This window comes from Pygocentrus nattereri, chromosome 20, assembly GCF_015220715.1.
Source record: "Pygocentrus nattereri isolate fPygNat1 chromosome 20, fPygNat1.pri, whole genome shotgun sequence".
Classification (NCBI taxonomy): Eukaryota; Metazoa; Chordata; class Actinopteri; order Characiformes; family Serrasalmidae; genus Pygocentrus; species Pygocentrus nattereri.
This window is the reverse complement of record NC_051230.1, coordinates 21004333-21026528: the sequence shown is the minus strand read 5'-3', so window position 1 is coordinate 21026528 and position 22196 is coordinate 21004333. Positions and strand designations below refer to the sequence as shown.

Below are 22196 nucleotides of genomic sequence, written 5' to 3'. Positions count from 1 at the left end.
CGTTATCCCTACATGATGCTGAAAAATTGATACATGCCTTTATAACTTCAAGGCTAGACTACTGTAATGCATTGTTGTCAGGATCCTCCAACTAAACTTCAATTAGTTCAGAATGCTGCAGCTAGAGTACTCACTAAAACCAGGAAATTTGATCACATCAGCCCAGTTTTATCAGCATTACACTGGCTTCCTATCAAATTCCGTATTGACTATAAAATTCTCTTATTGACGTACATAGCCCTGCATGGTCTCTCACCGGAGTACCTGCAAGATCTTATTTCTCATTATGAACCGCCTCACTTACTCAGATCCCAGGATGCTGGTTTTCTACTGGTTCTTAAAATTCAGAAGACTTCAATGGGTGGAAGAGCTTTTTCTTACAAAGCCCCCAAATTGTGGAATAATCTCCCAGTTAATGTTCGGGACTCTGACACAGTCTCAACATTTAAGTCTAGACTGAAAACATACTTGTTTAGTTTAGCTTTTGATAATTAGCCTTCCCCTTTAGATAAAGGCAGGAGATCTATGGGTTCATGGGCATAGAGTCTTATGGTAAAATGAGATGTTGGTGCTTTTGACCCACCACTTCACGCGATCACACAGGTTTGTTGACGGTGGAGTTGGATGATCCCAGTGTCTCAGGGTACTCTCATATCTATGCTACCTTCTGGTTCTCTCCTTTTAGTTTATGCTGTTATAGTTAGATCTGCCAGAGTCACCAGCCACACTCTGGTGGAAATCATATTTATTACAGTCATACTCCTGAGCAGAACTCATTTTGTCTCTTTACTCTTCCTGAGATAATGACTGCCCTCCCATCCTGCTGAAGACTGACCATCAGGGCCTCCTCCTCACCATCACCAACCTACTCTCCTGTTCATTTGTGCCAACTGCAACACCATTAGTTACATCACTGTGCCATCCAGATGTACCAGCATTGAGATAGGATGGGACTCTCTCACTTCAGCTCACTCCCACTTTTCATAAAGTCTCAGTCAGAAACTGCCTCTAGTGCAGTTTCTAAAGCTTTAACATCCAGTGTTCAACAGAGATCCTCTTAGCTTCTATTTGGTATTTAGCTTATTAAATTGTAAATACTGTTTGACCAGAGGAGGATGGGTCTTGGTCTTGGGTCTTGGAGTCTTGGTTCCTCCCAAGGTTTCTTCCTCCAGACTGAGGGAGTTTTTCCTTGCCACTGTCACCTCTGGCTTGCTCACTGGGGATATATGTTATAACTGTATGTTTTCAAACTTCCGAAAAAGTTGCTTTGTGACAACATCGTTGTAAAAAGCGCTATACAAATAAACTTGAATTGAATTGAATCATTGTACATGTCACAGGAAGCCTAACTGACCTGTTAAATAACTAACCTGTCCAGGTTTATTGTCTCACCTCTTTTGCCTTTGCCTTGGCCTCACAGCAGTGATTATAAATCTCATGGTCTGAAAAGTTCGTTTAACATGTCTTGAACAGCCAATATTGGACTCAGCACTGCCCGGTGTTATTGGCTAATACGGCTGTTGATTTTGTGCATCGGCTTTTAAAAATGCCACCAAAACTGAAGCTGAGCAAAACAACCATCAGCTAAACAGCCCTCTTTTACAACATTAAAAAGTCCCAATTTTGATTGCAGTGAAGAGTTAAAACTAGGGGGGGGGGGGGAGGGAGAATATGTTTTGTGTAGTTCACAAGAATGCTGAGGAGATCGCAGTGTGAGCACTGTTTGAAATTACAGTACAGTTATATCTTCTCTGGCTGATAGGAGGAATGAAGCAATAAAGGAAAAATAGGGAACAAAGTTCACATTAAGTTAGTACTCTGGCATTTTAACAGGCTCCTGATTTTTTGGTGTGTTCCTGTTTATTTCATTTAAGGATCTCTAGTGGTTCTTGGCAAAAAGCTTACCTCAGAACCCTGCTTTTTAATCATTTTTATATCAAAATTGCAGGCGCTACAATTTTTATTACAGCTTATCAACACATTATCTTAAGTTTTATGATTTAGACTTACATGTAACCCAGAACTCATGAACTGCCTGTAGATATTTAATTAATTTAAATTCTCCAAATCATACGTCCCTAATTATTATTTCCAATTATAATGCAAGAACAGATGTTTGCATGGTCACATGCTCAGAACAATAAATTTCAGATGGCACTACTGTGTGCCTTGAAAGGAAGCATTCTTGCAAGTCTGTTAATGACCAAGTTTAGTAGTCATGTTCAAGCATGGAAATCACCGACCTGTGCTGGAATTTAGCCTTCCAAGACAAGAAGTGAATACCCCTGTAAAAAGCTCTCTTGGTCCGGTGTCGTGTATTGCCTAACATTCTTCCTTGGCTTACTGTCTGTTGTACTGCTGTCTTTGTTTTCCACTGTCACTGTTGCCTGAACAATAATCCTGAAGTACCTTCAAGAACTGTGCTGAGATGTGTCCTCCTTCTCAGTCTATTCTGGTTCTCATTTTACAAAGTGTTTTACAATATTACGCAATGTAAAATTGGAGGAAGAAAAGAAAGATAATATAGTTAAAATGTAGCAAAGCACAAAACAAGTGTAAAAAAATTAAAACAATTAAAAATACAACAATAAAATAATGTTAAAGTAATGTAAATGTAATGTGTGAGTAAAAGTAAGGAAAATAATAACAGAGAGTTAAATACTAAAGTGAAAAAAAGTTTTTTTCAAACCAGCGATAGAAACAGACTGATCAATATTTTTTGGTAGTATGGTCCAGATCTTTGTTGCATAAAAACAAAAGGATGCATCACCACTCTTTTTAAGTTTCATACATGGGAATATGGAGGATGTCAGCACTGGATGATCCTAAGACATGATTTAGAACACAGTTCATCAGGCATTCAAAGATGCATGAAGGTGCTACACCATTAAGAGATTTCACAACTAGTACTAGCTTTATTGTAAATTTTGAAACTAAAGCTATAGTGAGCGCTATAAATAGTGCTAAAAATAGTCAGGGCAAAGCATGTGTGTCGCATATCATAATACACACTATAAAGTGGCTATAAAACACTGGTGCTACCAGGCTTAAAAAAACATGCACTTGTGTAAATGTGTGATTATGCAAAAATAGGCAAGAGCCTTTTTTCATTAGGCCCAAATCCTTGGGTCACAGCATTTGAATAACAGAAGCTGCCCCTTCAGATGAGCTGATGAGCTAATGCTACTACTAGAGCAAGAGAATAGTGACACCTGGACCAGGTAACTGAATACTTGAGACAGCCGTGCTCATTCCTACTCATATCCTACACATGCACAGGTGGAAAGACACAAAATACATTTACCTTCTTTTAGAGCTGTGCTCAAAATATCACTGTCGCAATATATCGTGATAAAGCTTATGAGAGGTGTATTGATATTTATAAATGGACTTTTACACAGTTGGTTAATGTGTGAGTGAAGCTAATACTGTGCTCAAGTGTGAGAGAGTGAGATTTTAGAGCCTCTAGTGTATGGAAAACATGGAAAAAGTATAAGCCCAATTTGAAAAAACGTATCTAATATCACTGTAAACATCAGACAAAAGTAGCATAAACAGTTTGCAGCATTAAAATCGCAGGTGAACTGTCCCCTCCTCCTTTATAAATGCTGCATTCCGCAAGTTAGGCTGCAGCCAAAAAAGATGGATTCTAGGTCGGACTGCACTAAGGCTGCACTAAGGTTTGTATTATATAATGCAAAACTGAACAGTCTATTATAGCCAGCTGGCAAGCAAAACATTGATATGAATGAAGTAATATGTGGCAGACAAAACAATGTGTTTGTAATCAAAATCTATCCAGGAAGCTAGAAACTGTTTACTGAAAGCAGATGCATTTCACAACCTGCATTCAGTTCACACCCTCTAAAACACGCTGCACACAACTAAAGAAACAGCATATTATAACAGTATAAAGGTTATAATATGGCCTTTTTGAACAAAGTGGTTGGTTTCTTCTGCCAGTGTTGCTCTTGAACTGTCAATTAGTCAGATGTATGCGCAAAGCATTATGGGTGACAGAAGAGCATGAGTAAAGCATTCTTGAAAACTGTCAGAATTTAAGCTGAAGGATGCTTCTGATTGGAACAGCCTTGGATGACACAGTGGTCTAGAAATGCAGCCCACCTGTATTGCAGCCCAGCTTTTGGAACACAGCTCATAATCTCTGGCAGTGACCAGCTCCTGAAGCACTTCAGATCAGTCCTACTCTTTTCAGAGACATCACGTTTAGTGGATACAGAATGCAGATAATTTTACTAGCAAAATTTGTTATCTTCAAACAAATTCAAATGAATTCAGGAAAACAGCCATAATTGTCAGCCGTATGTGTTACAAATGTGTTAACAGAAGTGCCAGCCTCACTAGTCAATTTAAAGTATGACAATAACTATGAGAGCTTTAGATTAAACTATGAAAGCATTTCACTAAACTGTAATAGTCTTTCATCTTAAAAGCCATTGTGTATATGTTTTTTTTGTAAATGCTTGGCTGGTAGTTAATTTAGCTAATGTAAGCTAATGTTCAAGGTGAACAAATGGGCCGTAGTGCTGTTACTCAGATAATATTCTAGCATTCTGCTACTGGCTGGCCCTGGCAACCGCAACTTTGGAGGCTGGCTATGTAGATACCCAAACGTAAAAACTCATAGTTTTGCTGTCGATGCTGCAATATTATTAATTGAGTAATCTGCCCATTATTAAGTTATCTGATTCTACTTGAAGTCCAAACGATATATATATATATATATATATATATATATATATATATATATATATTCCAAGCTGCTTTAATGGAATGCTTTAACTTGCCACACCATGCAAATTACCTGATGTGTGGTGTCTGTGTGATAAATGTGGCAGAATCTTAGTTTGTTGAAGGAATGTCTGGCCGCTTCCTATTTTTCCCATTATATTAAAAAAAATTACTCAAATGCTAGAGAGTGCTGATGAGCAAGCTTGAATGAATGGGGGTGAATCAAGCAAAACGGCTAAAAACTAAAAACGAAACTCATGTGTGCTGGACCTTCCTTTAATTTTGGAAGGTAAAAGGATGTCTTAAAAACTGAAAGAAAACTTAGCTATGTAGTTTTGTTTTTCTACAGCAAACAGGATTTTGGCAGCAGGACACTAGCAGTATTTCTACTAAGTGCAGACTAGTAAGCTCATCATCATTACAGTTGCAGTTCAGAAGTGCACTGAAACAGTTTAAAATATGCTCAAATATTCTACGCTGTTCTGTGTTCCAAAATTGTGTGTATTTTGAAATATAAAGCAACATTTGTGAGCAAACATTTTCGCTGTTAACACGGAACAAAAGCAGATTGAGAACCAAAATGACCGACAGCCATCTCCATAATGTCCTTCGCATCTCAACCACTAAGTGTACTCCAGACCTGCCAGCCATCCTTCGGTCCAAAGCGCAGCAGCACTGCTCCCACTGAGTGCAATGTCGTTCCCACTTTAGGTGAGTAAAAAAAATATATTCCACAGTACCCGTGAGTTAATGCATGTGCAAGTACACATGCTTCAAATATCAATAATGCGCATCAATTCTGTCACTACCCTGCTTTTGCGCACCACTTTCTTATATGCGTTTTTCTTGTTAACACACAGAGTACAAAGTCAGCTGATCTCATCTGATGCAGATGTGCTACTTGATCAAGTTACATCTGTCCGGATTTTTGGCACAAGAGGCGTCGGATCAGCACCGCAGCTGGATGGCCCGATTTACATACCTAGCGCAGCTGATACTCACCAGAATAATTTACTAAAATTATATGCACTCCTGTTATTAAGTCCAGTTCAGTCTGTTAATGTTAATAACCGTTTCAAACGAATGTTAATAACTTAAATAACAAGCTTAAAAATTAACCGTCCCATTTTCCCCTTTATTGTTTTTTCTCTGTACTGTAAATCTTCTAAGAAGAAATCTGAGGCTGCTGTTCTGAGAAAAAGCTACCAAAGTTTTTTTTTTATAAATCAATAAAGATCCATTTATGGAAAGTTGTCTTTAATTATATTCAACAATATAAAATATTTGACCACTTTTAATTGATTTTTTTAACTTTAATACACTAAAGTTAAGGCTATATATCTAATTTCTAGTAAGTGGCCCAGCCCCTCCTATATTTTTATGTATGTGGCCCTCAGTGAAAAATGTTTGGACACCCCTGATTTAAGCATTTAAAAATTATGATTTTGCACAAAAGCTCCTTAGTAACCCATTCATTTTGCTCTCAGGAGTGCCCTCTAGCATTTGACAAACCCAGAAGACATGACTGAATGGCAATTCACCTCATTACACATCCTCTAGTGGAATGTTAAACTCTACAGTGCTGTGGCCCTCTGGACCTGGAGTCAGACACACTTGCTTTAGCTATTAAGAGTGTGCATGCAATAAAACTGGCTACTACTGTGGAAAATCTTAGTCTTATTTTGATGTATCTAAACTGGCTAAGAAACATTAAAGACTAGAGGACACGTTACAAGGTTGTGCCAAAAGCTCTAACTTAACAGTCTCTGCAGTAATCTATAAATATTACTCATCAACAGACAGCACGCCAAATGGTCCTGCATGTATATACTAATAATTAGGAGTTTGCATTTCCCGTCCTCTAAAAATACAGCTGGTGGGAAACTATACTGTGTGCCCAAGGATGGTCTTTCCCCAGTATGAAGCCTGGAGTCACACCAACCGCTGAAATAATAATGCTTGTTCTGGTTTACTGAGGAGTGCAGCACAGCAGAAAATTATGCCATTACGATATTAACTAAACATGCCAGTCACAGCTTGACCCAACATAACTTCACAGATGGACTTACAATGTTTTAGGTCACCTACACTGTCTCTGGATCTTATTGTGGTATTTGCTGGTGAATATCCTGCAGGTGTGCTGACTGTTAAGGAAGTATAGTTTCATGAAGACCATTTTGGTGCTTTGGATGTGTGATACAAATAGCACTTGATAGTCAAATCCTGGAATCAGCAGATATTCTACAGTCATTGTATGGCTGCTTGGCTTGGCCTATGCAAATACTTTAAATGAGTAGTTTCAGTACAGTATAGTGTATTTATATATGGTGGGGTCCAACAGTCTGATTTTTTTATTTGCTTATTTCATTGTGAAGACACACTGCAAGAAGAAGGGGTTTATTGGAACCTCATTGTTTCATTATCTTATCAGGAAAACACTATTAAAACATTTTTCTGGTAATTTTGTAGTCCAAATCTACAAGTAATACAGCTATTATCAACATGTTAAGAATTCTTTCTGGGCTGGAAAATGACAAACCGCACAGTTATAAGTATGTTTCGGTTGAAATTGTATGTTTTTATGATAGTTTTATGAGAAGATTTTGTGCAGCATGTGCAGCTTGATAGTTTTTTCAGAGCAGTACTCTGTTTTTTAATGTGAAGTTGCTGTATTGGTCATTAAAGCTGGGCAGTGTTATCAAAGTACACAGATGAAGGTGATTCAGGCTGTTGCCACGATGACGCTTAGTGCACCAGCAAACTTTATTTTGAAAATGCAAAAACAGGTGAGATTTACAATCACAGCTGCAAGACTGCAGCAAAGACAAAAAAGAATGTGAGCCTCATGGGTAAGACTTGAGACTTGACAGCTATGGTCTATAGCAACTTGTCTCAAGAAGAATTTAAACCAGTATATCGTTCACTACTACAGCCCTGCTTCAGTCAGTTATCTTAATGCAACCCTTTCCCAGGAAATACTGTGGTGTCTCCCATCTCTCAGCAAAATCATCACAGGTATAGTGTTACTCCACTGTGGTACTGTAGAAGGAGTTCTGTTGCTGACTAATTGTGTCTTTGCCTGCTGAATTCAGCTCCACTTTAAAGCATTATTTACTTACCAGTTCCTGCAGCAGGTCAAACGGAATTAGACAAACTAATCAATGGAAATTAATTTGTACTCACTGGGATGGAGAAAATTGCGAATGTTTCTCTCTCTTTCTTTCTTGCTCTATCTATCCTTATCCCCCTTTCCTTATTGTTTGCTCTATAAATCCAGGTGACCCTTTAACCTTCAGAAAGATTATGTTTGTAATGGCTTGCAGGGGAGGTCACATGCCACCATATACATCTGTCTTCCCCACCATTATCTCAGCAATAAATTGCCCCTGTGAAAACATCTAAATATTAAATATGACAGACAGCGCAACAGCGTCAGACACTAAGTCATCCGATACCCCACTGGCTGGGCTGGCTTGTCTGTGGAGCACAGTGCTCCGGGGTTTAAGACCCAAGCTGACAGGGCTATTAAATAAGCCTATGCAACTGTAGCTGGGCTGAGGAAAATCAAACCTCATTCAACACTGACAGAGCCACTGCAGCTGCTCTAATTGCTGATGATGTCTGGAGCGGCTTAGAGACTCATCTTCAGATTTATGTGTAGCCTTTTTTTTTTGCTTTCCCCTTTGACTCATTCTCTCTATCTCTCTTCAACACTCTAAATAACTTTTATAAATGCTAAGTGTTATGTAAACAGCTTCATATCGTGTCCAGTCAGAGTCAAATGCTACATGGCTGAATGAGACCATATGAGAAGTCATTTTGTTAAGATACACACTCTGATATTAAGCAAGTCTTGTAATTCCAAAGGTTTGGTGATGATGAACCTATCAGATGTTACATCTCATTGTAATCCTCTTCCTGGTGAGAGTGAGCCCAAGGTGAATTCCAATTATAATCCAAACCACACATGTTTATATAATCACATCCTTTGAGGAGAAAGTGAAGGAGAAGGCTACACAAAAACTTGTTTGCCCAAAGTTTGAACTAACACATCATGTTATCTGACAGGGTTCAAGAAAGTGTTGCTAGGTGCAAATGCACCTTGCCTAGAAACTGTCTCATGCAACAATAATAGAGCATTCTAGGCATACATAACTCAGTTTGACACAAAGAGAAGATCTAGGATCAGCTTCCCCAACTCCTTTTAAATCCATAGGCACATCATCCATTTGCCATAGAAACTGCATGTTCTTTAAAACAGTTCTGAATAAAATGACCACAGTAAGAATCTTCATACATAATGTACCTACATTCCAACAGTGTAGTCGAGTGGTCGGCATACAAAATGTTAAGAAGAGACATTTAGCCCTTTAAATACAAACCAAATCACCTTGGGAGCCACAGCATTTTTATCCATTTTACCATCTTGGCTGTAAATACTGGATGGCTATGTACTCGACATTGAGCTAATGTGCTAGTATAGGCTAAAAAAATATAATATAAACAAAAACACAGACTTACTTTGCTCTGTTTACAACTTTAGCCACTATAGCCACTTTTCTCCCATCACCAGCAAAAGTGGAACAGCTTCTTGTAAAATGTCTCTTAACATTTGACTTTTTACCAGGCTTAAGTTTCACTCGCCAGCTTCTTGTTCAGAGTTTCCTATTCCACCTTAAAACGTGCCCGAGGCACCAGAATGTAACTGCTGCGCCATTTAAGTTGGAACAGAAAATTCAAATGAGCAGCTGCAGCATCGTGAATGTTTAGTGTTCGACAGTTTCTTGTTGCAGATTAAATGTATGAGAAAACCAGCTGGAGTGATTATAAACAAAAATGTCCTTTCGTCTCCAAATTATTGATATTTTCTCTCTGCCGCTTCATTAGCTACTTGCTAGGTAAGACTGCGTTGCTATGGTGACCAGCAGTCTGTATGCCAACCTTCAGGGTTGAAGGGTGAATTAGCAGTTATCCATAATACAACTCCAGCATTTATGACTGTTTATTGTTAAAACTGTGTTTGAACAATCAGCAGAGCTTTATTTCACTGCAAAAGGGGGATTATTTTATTTTTATCTAAAAGAGCTGCATGTGACTCCGGAGCTGCTTTGCTGACCCCTGATGTGGTCTATGTGATATGCAGCTATTAGGGGTTCAATCCACAAAATTCACTATTCAGTGTGATATGTTTGGGTCTCAATTAAGTTCATTTTTCAATGCTGCAAATGTAAGGAGAGCCTGAAAATCTGCCTTGCGTTAATGCCTTAATGTTTCCATTTTCATTTTATTAGTGCATTCAGTGTTAGAAAAGCACAATATTTTCTAGTAATTGTGGTCCTGCTGAATCATTTTTATTATATGTCCTGTAATGTAAGCAGTACTTTATTTGCTCCACTCTAATGAACGCATTGGGCGTGTTGAGTTGACAGGCTGTTAGTGAACAATTCAGTGCAATAGGATGTGTTGTTACACTGCTAGCAGAAATCCACTGCACACCTAACAGGAAAATGCTATTCTTTGTAATTACACATTAAAAATCTGCAAAATGCGATAACAATGATTTGTTATCTGCTGTAAAATGTTCAGCTTTATTGAGCTTCAAATGAATCAATGAACAGCATGTAACATTAATCATGTTGACTTACTATTTGACATTTAATGGTTTCAAATTTCAAGTCAGCCAGATTACTCACCTAACAAAACAGCAAATCATAGTGAGCCCTTGGCTTTTGCTACAATTGTTCATTAAATTTTGGTACAAGAAAGAAAAATATTCTTGAATGAATTTACACTAAAACCCCATTCTGCAAGTAAAATTCCCTCAATCATTATAAGACTGGCTGAGGAAGTGAAAACATGGTAGCTCCGAGATCCAACTGAGTGAAATTACATGATGAATCTGTGTTAAATAACGGGTGATGAGTTCTTACATAGCTAATGGGCATTCTAATTACATAGCTATGTGCTAGGCTGGTCTGACTAGCGCTAGTCACAGTATACCTGCTACATGAGATCACACTACACCACCGATGCATGCTAAACCAAAGATATGTTGGAGGAGAGAAACATGATAACAGCAGTAATTCGCTGCCACAACTATATACACATGATGGTTTGTTTCCATGACACCCAAGCCTGAAAATTGACTCCCAATCAGTCATTTAATCATCAACTCCCTCTTACATCTCCGACCCAGCCTCTGCTATCTAGATGATGCTCCTGGTTCTCCATCTCGGCAGCTGCTTGCCTCTGTTTGCTCACCATATTGATTTTTTCTCCCCACCCATGCAAGATTATCAGCTATCCCAGGCTCCATTCTAATCTGCCTTTCCCATTAGCACATGCTAATAAGCTCCAACTTCTATCGGGCGGGCCCAGACCCACACAGATGCTTGTCGGCAAAGCCAGCTGGTGATGCACCTCACTGCTGTGTGCTAAGCAAATCTTTGTCACCCACGAATAATGTGAATTTGCAGAGACTTGCAAATATCGGCCCGGGCCAAGATCCCCCCCCGCATGCAAGCAGGGATGGTAAACTTTCATCTCAGAGGTGGCTGCTGGTAAACAACTGATGTCTCATTTTGGGAATGTGGATTGTATTTAATTTGACTTACAGTAGCATGAAGCCATCCCCTCTTGTTCATGGCTAGAAAACGGTTGCTGAAAACTCCTCGGATTCCTATGACTCCTTGAGACATGGCAAACAGTTCCAGCACACCTGCAGAGAGACCAATACATTTTAGAGGGACAGGCTTTATGCCTGATATTGTTCAGACAAAGATATTGTACTGTCAATGTAATAAACATAAGAAAACATGTTTTCATGTACTTTTATCAAGCATCCCAAAACACCAGTCGTGGGCATTCATGGGCTGGAGGTTAGGGAGCTGGCCCTGTGACCGGAAGGTTGCTGGTTCGATCCCCAGCACCGACAGTCCATGATTGAGGTGTCCTTGAGCAAGACACCTAACCCCCAATTGCTCCCCAGGCGCCGTGGATAGGGCTGCCCACTGCTCCGGGCAAGTGTGCTCACTGCCCCCTATTGTGTGCCTATTCACTAGTGTGTACATGGTGTTTCACTTCACGGATGGGTTAAATGCAGGGGTGGAATTTCCCCGGTTGTGGGATTAAAACAGTATCACTTAACACCAACTAAGTAGTAGTACAATGTAGTTTTTTTAGCTAACATTAGTTGGCTAGCTAGTGTTATTAGCTTTTATTAGAATTATTAGGATTATTATGTCATCAAAAAACTATAGTATTAAACTGTTAGTAATTAATAGTCTAGCTAAACTTAGCAAGAATATGAGTTTAACAAAATGATATTTTACATGTAATTTTATCATCTACCCAAAAATGCTAGCTATCTGGTTAATACAGTGTAGTTTTTCACCAGCTATCCTTTACATTGTGTACCAATAAAAATGCTTTAAAATCACTTGGAACAAAATCTCTTTAAACTGACTTACACTGAAAGGTAAGAGTGTTTTTGCCTTCTCCTGTAAAGTTCATATATTTTCATTGGACAGTAACGATATATTGGCTAGCATTAACTAGCCTTTGTTAAAATTTTTAGGATTATTAAGTCATCAAAAAACTAGCAATCTTTACTGCCAGTGATTAACAGTCTAGCTAAACTTACCACGAACATGAGTTTAACTAAATGGTATTTTGCATGTAATTTTATCAGCTGCCCAAAAACACTAGCTAGCTAAAAAAAAGTTTTTAGCTAACAACAGTAGGCTAGCTACCCTTTTTTACGTTTTTTTTTAGGATTAACAAATCATCAAAAACTAGCAGCTGTCAGTAATTAACATTAACAGTCTAACAATAATTAAAATGAACAGTGGAGCTCAACTTAGCAAACTCAGCTCCCTCCCACACTTAACTTCACTCCCCAGTTCCACACAAAATCAGGCACCCTTGCTTTGGATATACAGTAAACCAGCATCCGGTATCAAATGTAAAATATATTACCTTGGGATTTCTGAAGAGAACAACAGCCTTCTAACTTGCATTCCACACGGAAAATGAATTTGGCATCATTCTATGTGGAATAGCCTTTCATGAAAGACAGTAATACTATCTCATTGTTTTGGTTCTGCAAAGCTCAGACCACATTGTTATGTGTCCATCTTTATCACGATATTTTGACTATATTCATTGTTATATTAAAGTTCTATTAGGTGGATTTAGGTGTAGGCCTAAGGAATTTATGTAAGTGGAAAGATTGCCTTCTTGTTTTGTTAAACAACCATAAGAATTTTGCTCTAATTCTCAGTGACCTCTTCTGTTTTTACTCAATCCACTACGCACAGGGCCCTCTGGACAGACCTAATACTATGGTATGTCCTCCACACATAGAACCATTAACAACAATCTAGTGCATGGCATGTTATCGATGGCAGCCATTCTGGTTCTGTACCAAATCGCGTTCTCATCTGAGCCGTTGCACCTGTTTGCATACTGTATCTTCCAATAAACAAGGCGTTCCAGTCAGGAGCAGTAGCACAATCTGTCGGTGCTGCACATCTCAGCTCACTTTGGCAAAGCTTAATAACCTTATCACCAGCTCAAAGCAGGCCAGAAGCCTTACTAGAATTACTCCTCTATTAAGATAGCTGTTAATACAAGTGTTTTGTCTCATGTCGGTATTTTGAGGCACTGCATTTTTATTAATCAGTAATAAGGTACAGTTTGACACAATCAGCAGCACCATAGACTGTATTGATTTTCACACAAAGCTGCTTGACTTATTGGTGCATATATACTGGAGCGAAGTGGCTTTATAGATGAGGCAGTCCTCTCATTACAATGGAATACCTTGGAATATCTTGCATAATCATTATGCACAGTCCTCCAAAATAGGTGCCACAAAAGGTTCTTTAAGTGATGCCGTACACCCTTAAAGTGGGATTCTTCAAGGGTTCTTTAGTAAAAGCAATCTCTATCTGTAATCAGGACTGCACAAAGAACCACTTGAATGTTATGCAGAAGGTTTTACAGCCACCAAAAAACTGTTTTACAACTTTGGATCACCCCACAGCTTTGACTTATAAAGTTCTGGGTATGTAGTATTCAAAACAGAGTTTGCATGGAATATCTTACATCCAGGCTCAACAACACAAAGCAGTCAACTCCAGGTAATTCTTGAAATTTCTATGATTTAATTGCAGAGCTTTAGTTTTTAACTGTACTGTGTAATACTTATATTAGTGCTGGTTCTTTAGTATGTCAACCTGTGTGTACCTCATACACTGTATGTTGCCATCCTGCCTCCCTTTTCCCTCCCCTTATAGTGAAATGCAATAAAAAAGATTATGAAATTGGAAGAATTTGCTTTATTTTTATGTCTATGTGGTTCTTTTTATGGTTAAATGGTCCTTTCCTATAATGCAGAAAAAAGAACCATTTAAATTTGCCCTATATAGCCCCAAAAACTGGAAGTCAGAGAACTTTTCAACCCTTTTTACTAACCACGTTTAGTTTTTGGTTCCTTAATTTAGTGGTTCTCAGACTGGTCACATTCCCCTACATAGTGCAAAAATATGGACTGTCTGGGGTTCCCTGTGAATTGGGTTGAGAACCACTGGGGTTGAGAAAGGTTCTATACTAATTCATGGGTTCTTCAAAGAATCTGTACATTGCTGTGGGGTTCTTTAACCTTTAAAAAGGTTCTCCACAATCACACACATAAATGGTTCACTAAGGGACCATCTGTTGAAAGGTTCTTGAGGGAAGCAAAAGTGATTTTGCTATTGCACCCTTTTTTTTTAAGTTGACACTCTTTATAAGATGGTTCTTCAGGGATTCTTGGAGTTCTATATAGAACCATTTTAAGCTTAAATGATTCCTTGCATGGTGAAATGGTTCCTCGGATTAATGGAAACTTTGTTGTATACGGTTCTGTTTTGAAAATGCTTCTACGTAGAACCAAACTTTTTTTTCTGTTGTTATATAAGCCTCCATATATAGAACCATATACATCATCAACATCAATATGAAGAACCTTTTCACTATGCAAAGAACCTTTTAATCATAAATGGTTCTACACAGAACGCATGATTCCAAACAGAACCATTCCCTTTACTAAAGAACCCTTGAAGAACCATCATTAAGAGTGCATGGAGCGGTCAGCAGTTCCACTGATAGGCGGTTTTCAGGTATGAGCAGTTGACGCGTTTGTGCTGCAGCGCTGAGATGTTTTCAGACACTTTCTGCTCAGTTACTTACTCAAGTGATCAGGTTCGTGACTCCCGTTCACTCTTCCATTGGGGTGAATCTGGAGGTGGAAGCCGATGCCAACTCTGCAGTACAGTCTGACGGTCCTGCGTCCGGACGCACTCTCTTCCTGCGCGGAGACGGCGACGCTAAGCAGCTGAGAAAAGACAACAACGAAAAGAGGCGCGTGCATTCTTCCCCAAAGCGCTCTCTCTCTGCCTCTCTCTCTCTCTCTCTCTCTCCCTCTCCCTCTCTCTCTCCCGCTCTGGTTAGGAAACTTCCAGCATTGCGCTGTTCTCCGCGCGCTCAGAGACCACCGGTGGCATGAGCCCGGGGGCTGCAGTAGCTGGAGCACGTCTGTTGGCGCGAGGAGATATTTATATCGCAAATGATCTCACCGCTTGATGCGCGCCTGAGTTGTGAAGGTCTCTCTCTCTCTCTCTCTCTCTCTCTCTCTCTCTCTCTCTCTCTCTCTCTCTCTCTCTCTCTCTCTTTCATCCGCAGCTTTTCTTCCGCGCTAAACGGCCGCTGCACGCGCTGCAGAAGTTTCAGCAGTTGCGGTTGTCCTCCCGAGCGCACGCTCCCGCCTGCCTCTCGCGCGCAAAGGTGCGCCCGCAGAAATCATAACTGCACGAGCGACGAAAGGAGCTTCACCGCGTCTCCGGCTCTTTGCCCGACCCTGTAGATGTCCGCGCGCAAACTTTTGGCACTTCGAGCGTTTAAAGCAGCTTGAGAGAAAAGCAGAAGCAGCGCGCGCGCCAGCAAAGCGGTCAGGTGGCGCGCGCCCCCGGTGGAGCTCCGCGCATGCGCGCGCGGCGCTTTAAAGAGGTTTTCATTTATTCATCTACCTCCTTCCGCCTCGCGTGCTGTCAGTCCGGCTGCGGCTTCAATATTTCATTGGGAAATGCTCGGATTTAGTTTGACTGTGGATTTTACTCTTTCTTTTCAGTGCTGTAGCAGCGAGCGCCTTTCTTTCCCTTAACTTGTGCTTATGAGCACACTCCAGCAAAAGAGTTGCTGCTTAAATGATGTGATGACTGAAGTAAAAGTTAAAATAAACGTACCTACTAAATAAATAAATAATAATAAATTAATGAATAAAAATTAAGCAGGAGTGAAAAGTGGCTACTACGTCCACCAGCAAAGGAACTGAATTCAGAGTGCGCAATATGGCAAAAACATAATGTCACAATACGTTTTTTCAATACACAGTGTGCATCACGGCTTGCAGCCTAGTCAAACTGTGCTACCGTGGTGAAAAGTGTCCCAGGTGTGGCCTGCTCAAACTCTGCAGCCGTGGTGAAAAGTGTCCCTGGTGTGGCCTGCTCAAACTCTGCTACCGTGGTGAAAAGTGTCTCAGGTGTGGCCTGCTCAAACTCTGCTACTGTGGAGAAAGTGTCCCAACTTGTGGCCTGCTCAAACTCTGCTACTGTGGAGAAAGTGTCCCAACTTGTGGCCTGCTCAAACTCTGCTACTGTGGAGAAAGTGTCCCAACTTGTGGCCTGCTCAAACTCTGCTACTGTGGAGAAAGTGTCCCAACTTGTGGCCTGCTCAAACTCTGCTACCGTGGTGAAAAGTGTCTCAGGTGTGGCCTGCTCAAACTCTGCTACTGTGGAGAAAGTGTCCCAACTTGTGGCCTGCTCAAATTCCACTACTGTGGGGAAAAATGTCCCAGGTGTGGCCTGCTCAAACTCTGCTAGCATGGTGAAAATCTCCCAGGTGTGGCCTGCTCAAACTCTGCTAGCATGGTGAAAATCTCCCAGGTGTGGCCTGCTCAAACTCTGCTAGCATGGTGAAAATCTCCCAGGTGTGGCCTGCTCAAACTCTGCTAGCATGGTGAAAATCTCCCAGGTGTGGCCTGCTCAAACTCTGCTAGCATGGTGAAAATCTCCCAGGTGTGGCCTGCTCAAACTCTGCTAGCATGGTGAAAATCTCCCAGGTATGGCCTGCTCAAACTCTGCTACTGTGGTGAAAGTGTCCCAACTTGTGGCCTGCTCAAGCTTTGCTACTGTGGTGAATGTGTCCCAACTTGTGGCCTGCTCAAGCTCTGCTACTGTGGTATAAAGTGTCCAGGCTTACAGCCTAGTAAGACTCCGCTACTGTAGTGAAAAGTGTACCAAGTATTGCATAACCAACACACTGACTTAATAAGAATGCTGTCAATTGCATTACTCATATGTCTCTAACAGATCGATTTAAAATTCGTACAGTGTATTTAAAACATAAATTTCCTCTATATAAATTATGTCTGACTGGTCTTTCATATAATGTGCATGTACTTGTAATACGAATGACAGCTGACTACATCACTTTGATTGTGAATACAAGCAGCACATTAACATATAAGCATGTTCACTTGAAGCAAACAGATAAAAACTTCCCAAGACAGATCAGAAAGAGCCCCAACCTCAGCTAAAAAAGCCGGACTCGAATTTTGTTCAGTATAGCTCTGTTAGCTTTACAGTTTATACATAAAGATTACATTAGCCATTGTAATATTAATTAGCAATACAGGATCTTCTTCAAATGATGTTTACCATGATTGGCTATTCATTTCTCAAGTATATAATGAAATAAGTTTTGGGTTTTCTCTTGTATTTTCCAGTTGATTTGAATTGTTTGACTTTTAGGGAGTTATAGCTAGTGAGATTACTCTTTTTTGAAGTAACTACTCCAGTACATTTCACATACTGCTCTATGCAAAATGCATTTAAACATTACTGATTATGTTCTCTTTGTAATGATGCAAGCAGTTGGTCAGTGTTATTTTAAATGCAGGGTGATATCCCCAATATGCTTTGAATAGCAGTGGCCACCACTGAGCTATTCTTTGCTTTGTGGGATTTGTTTGGCTTCATAAAATAATAATAATTTTAAAGTGTCCACGTGATGTCACCAATAAAATAAAATTTAATTAATAAAGGAAACTAGTAATCAATTACAAATGACTAAAAAGGAGCTGTGTGAAGTAGTTTTCTTTGCAAATCCACTTTATGTAAAATATAAGTATTACCATTTGAAAACAATGAGAAATACTAAAAAATAACTATTAGTCATTTGTAATACTGTTGCCTGTTGCCGCTATCCAAAGAAAAACATCTCAAAAATATGACCTTTGCAAGAGGAGGCAAAATATTCTTAGTGGTTAATGTAAGTTAATATAAAAAGGTTTTATTCCAAGTGATTCTTAAGTATTTCTATTTGTCAAACCATAATGAAACTGTTGCACAACGTGAAGGATAGCTGCTGTATTAAAATAATAATAATAAAAAATTATAAAAAATAAAAATCAACAAAAATTGATACATTTATTTTGGACAGCAACAATGTACTGGTACAAAAGTACAGAGCAGCACATGGAAATGACAGAACATACATGAATAATGTTGTAAGTAATCACGGCTTCAAGAGGCTTTTGAAGCGACCCTTGAAATGTTCAGCGGCTCTCCAAAAACCAAACAATGTCGTTGTCCAAAGCAGTCGTCCTCATGTAGTTGCCTGCTGTGTAGTGTATGGGTCAAAGCACCACTGCTTGTTTTTCATGTGAATACATGGGAACTCTTCATGAGCTCTATTGAAGTGTCTTGGCCACATGGGTTTAAATGACCAAGGCTAGATTGAAAGTGTTAAGTACTGTAATCATGTTTATATACACATTAAAGTGCATATTAATTTAAGAAAAGTAGACAAATGCAGATAATGTAATTATGCCCTTAGGTACACTATGTTGCCAAAAGTATGCACTCACCCATCCAAGTCATTGAATTCAAGTGTTCCAATCACTTTCATGGCCAGAGGTGTATAAAACCAAGTACCTAGGCCTGCAGACTGCATCTACAAACATTTGTGAAAGAATGGGTCACTCTCAGGAGCTCAGTGAATTCCAGCATGGTACTGTGAGTCCAGTCGTGAAATATATTATAACAAATTGGAGGTTATTGGGAACGACAGCAACTCAGCCACGAAGAGGTAGGCCACGTAAAATGACAGAGCAGAATCAGCAGATGCTGCACTGAGACGCATAGTGCACAGAGGTTGCCAACTTTCTGCAAAGTTAATCGCTACACACCTCCAAACTTCATGTGGCCTTCAGGTTAGTTCAAGAACAGCTTAGAGAGCTTCATGGACTGGGTTTCCATGGCTGAGCAGCTGCATCCAAGTCTTACATCACCAAGCACAATGCAAAGCGTCGAATGCAGTGGTGTAAAGCATCGCCACTGGACTCTAGACCATTGGAGACGTGTTCTCTACAGGGACAAATCACGCTTCTCCGTCTGGCAATCTGATGGACGAGTCTGGGTTTGGTAGATTTTGGACAATTTCGTGCTCGCTGCGACCCATTCTTTCACAAATGTTTGTAGAAGCAGTCTGCATGCCTAAGTGCTTGGTTTTATACACCAGTGGCCATGGAAGTGATTGGAACACCTGAATTCAGTGATTTGGATGGGTGAGTGAATACTTTTGGCAATAGAGTGCAGCTTGTAATTATGTAAGTGTAAACAGCATGATCTTATTTTAAAAACTAAGTGTAAAGAGTAAAATCCTGCTGCTTGTGCCAAGCTGGGCAACATCATTCTACAGTTAGAATTAGTGTACAGTTTACAATTAGTGAAAATAACATCCGCCAAAATGATATTATATCTAGTTTTTGAGGCTTTTGTGTAATTTCTGTTAGATATGCGTCTTTTTCTGCTTCTATTCCTGATGATGAAATATGAATAAGGTCTACATGATGGCTGTTTTAAATAAATGGCCTCTGACTTTTGCACAGTGCTGTACTTGCATCAGCACCATTAAAACATTCTCCACCAGAGCGTCATGATATCTGTATTTAGAAGGTATTATCACTGTCTCCAGTGTTTTCAAAGGAATATGTCATGAAAACATTCCCAATCTCAGTGCAGGATGACTAAGACGTCTGCACAGTCTGCACCTCTTTGTTTCACTTGTTGCAGAATTCTGGATTGATGACTTTAATGTAAACAATGTGGAACTGTTTATCTCCCAAATTGTAAAAGTCATTCGTTCCTGTTAGAGCCCCCAGTATCTAGAGTGAGGTAATCCCCCAGATGTGTATAAACACTGAGTGTCCTGATGGATTCATCAGTGGGCCTGGCTTTTAGCTGCCTCTGAACCTCACACAGGACCCTTCCCATCACCACAAATCCATTTGTATTACTTTAGCCTGGTTGATTATTATCTGTCCTATAACAGAGCAAATGGGAAGAGGTGAGTTAGAAGACACCGCCACACATGATGGCGTCTGGACAGCATTTATACCGTTGTCTGATCCCTTCAGTGGATGTTCCCTTATTTAACACCTTTAAAGAGTTTTAACATAGTTAATGCTATTTTTAAAAATAACTCTTTAATTTACTTTTGAGTTCAAATTTAAAAGATAAAATACTTGTTTTCATGCAATCGTCCACCAAAATGTAATGACATTTTCTCGCCTCTGTCTTTTAAGATTTCATTACATCACTGTGCCCCAGTGGGTTGAGAAAAAAAATATTAAGAAGAAATATTTTTAAAATAATAATAAATAGTAATAAGTAATATAATTAAAAGAATTCTGAGTTTTGATCATATGCTTATACACCAGTAGGTAGAGGAAAATATAATAATAATGATAATATTAATAATCATTGTCTTTCACCTCTTCTTCCCACCACCCCTAACCCTCCCTGACACCATTTTTCATTCAGAAATAGGTCATGGTATGTGAGGACAATGAACTACAGCACTGCATTTTTTTCCACTCTTTTTTACGTCACATGAAAGAAGGTCTTATTTTAAACTTCAACATTATTATATAATAACATCAGCTACTAAGACTGTGCTCTCCTGCTGCCGAAGCAATTTAACTATCACACGTGAGCCAAGCTTGTAGTTTGCATGAGGTACTACGGCGAGATTTCCAATCATATGATATCAGTTCAGTGTGTAGCAGTGTGACCTTGGATACAGCGTTATTCGTATTTCAACTCCTCAGTGACCTTGTAATTCAAAGGATCCAGTGATATTTGGAAATGTCCGTACAGCAAAAGGTATCAGGTTTGGAACATATATGTTAATGGCAGTGTTAAGTGTGTATTTATTTGTCTCTACTTAACACTTATAGACCAAATTCAGCGGAAATACACAACAAGAAGTATATTATCCTTTAGATAAACCCAAAGTTTAAAGTAAATATCAAAACTGGACAAAGTTAAATATTTGAGTACATCCAAGGATAAAATGAGATACTAAGATACTACAATGATCCAGTTTGATGAACAACATTATATTGATGTATAACATGTTGGCACTATATATATATATATATAAAAGTATTCACAGAAGCGCATTTGTGAGGTCAGACAGTGATATTGGATGAGAAAGCCTGGCTTGTAGTCTCCACTCTAATTCATCACAAAGGTGTTCTATTGGGTTGAGGTCAGAACTCTGTGCAGGCCAGTCAAGTTCTTCCACACCAAACTCACTCATCCATGTCTTTATGGACCTTGCTTTGTGCACTGGTGCGCAGTCATGCTGGAACATGAAGGGGCCGTCCCAAAACTGTTCCCACAAACTTGGAAGCATGAAATTGTCCAAAATCTCTTGGTCTGCTGAAGTATTAAGAGTTTCTTTCACTGGAACTAAGGGGACTGAGCCCAACAAATCAAACACAGCCCCACACCATAATCCCCCCTCCATCAAACTTTACACTTGGCACAATGCAGTCAGACAAGTACCATTCTCCTGGCAACCCCGCCAAACCCAGACTTGTCCATCGGATTGCCAGATGGAGAAGCGTGATTCATCGCTCCAGAGAACACATCTCCACTGCTCTAGAGTCCAGTGGTGCTGCTTTACACCACTGCATTCAACACTTTGCATTGCGCTTGGTGATGTAAGACTTGGATGCAGTTGCTCGGCCATGGAAACCCAGTCCATGAAGCTCTCTACGCTGTTTTTGAGATAATCTGAAGGCCACATGAAATTTGGAGGTCTGTAGTGATTGACTCTGCAGAAAGTTGGCGACCTCTGTGCACTATGCACTTCAGTGCAGCATCTGCTGACCCTGCTCTGTCATTGTACGTAGCCTACCACCAGCGACCCATTCTTTCACAAATGTTTGTAGAAGCAGTTTGCATGCCTAGGTGCTTGGTTTTATATACCTTTGGCCATGGAAGTGATTGCAACACCTGAATTCAATGATTTGGATGGCTGAGTGATGCTTA

General features: G+C 39.7%; 1 protein-coding gene across 1 annotated transcript in view; it reads right to left on the bottom strand.

Moving 5' to 3' along the window:
• The window catches only part of cfap299 (cilia and flagella associated protein 299), a 154579-nt gene extending 139358 nt beyond the window's left edge, over positions 1-15221 (bottom strand). Inside the window, exons 1-2 of the mRNA XM_037531483.1 lie at positions 14986-15221; positions 11367-11470 (exon numbers count right to left, since the gene is read on the bottom strand). Of these exons, the coding sequence (XP_037387380.1) occupies positions 11367-11470; positions 14986-15166 (285 nt within the window). The 5' untranslated portion in view covers positions 15167-15221. The remainder of the gene's footprint in view (positions 1-11366; positions 11471-14985) is intronic.
• Positions 15222-22196: the final 6975 nt, after the last annotated feature.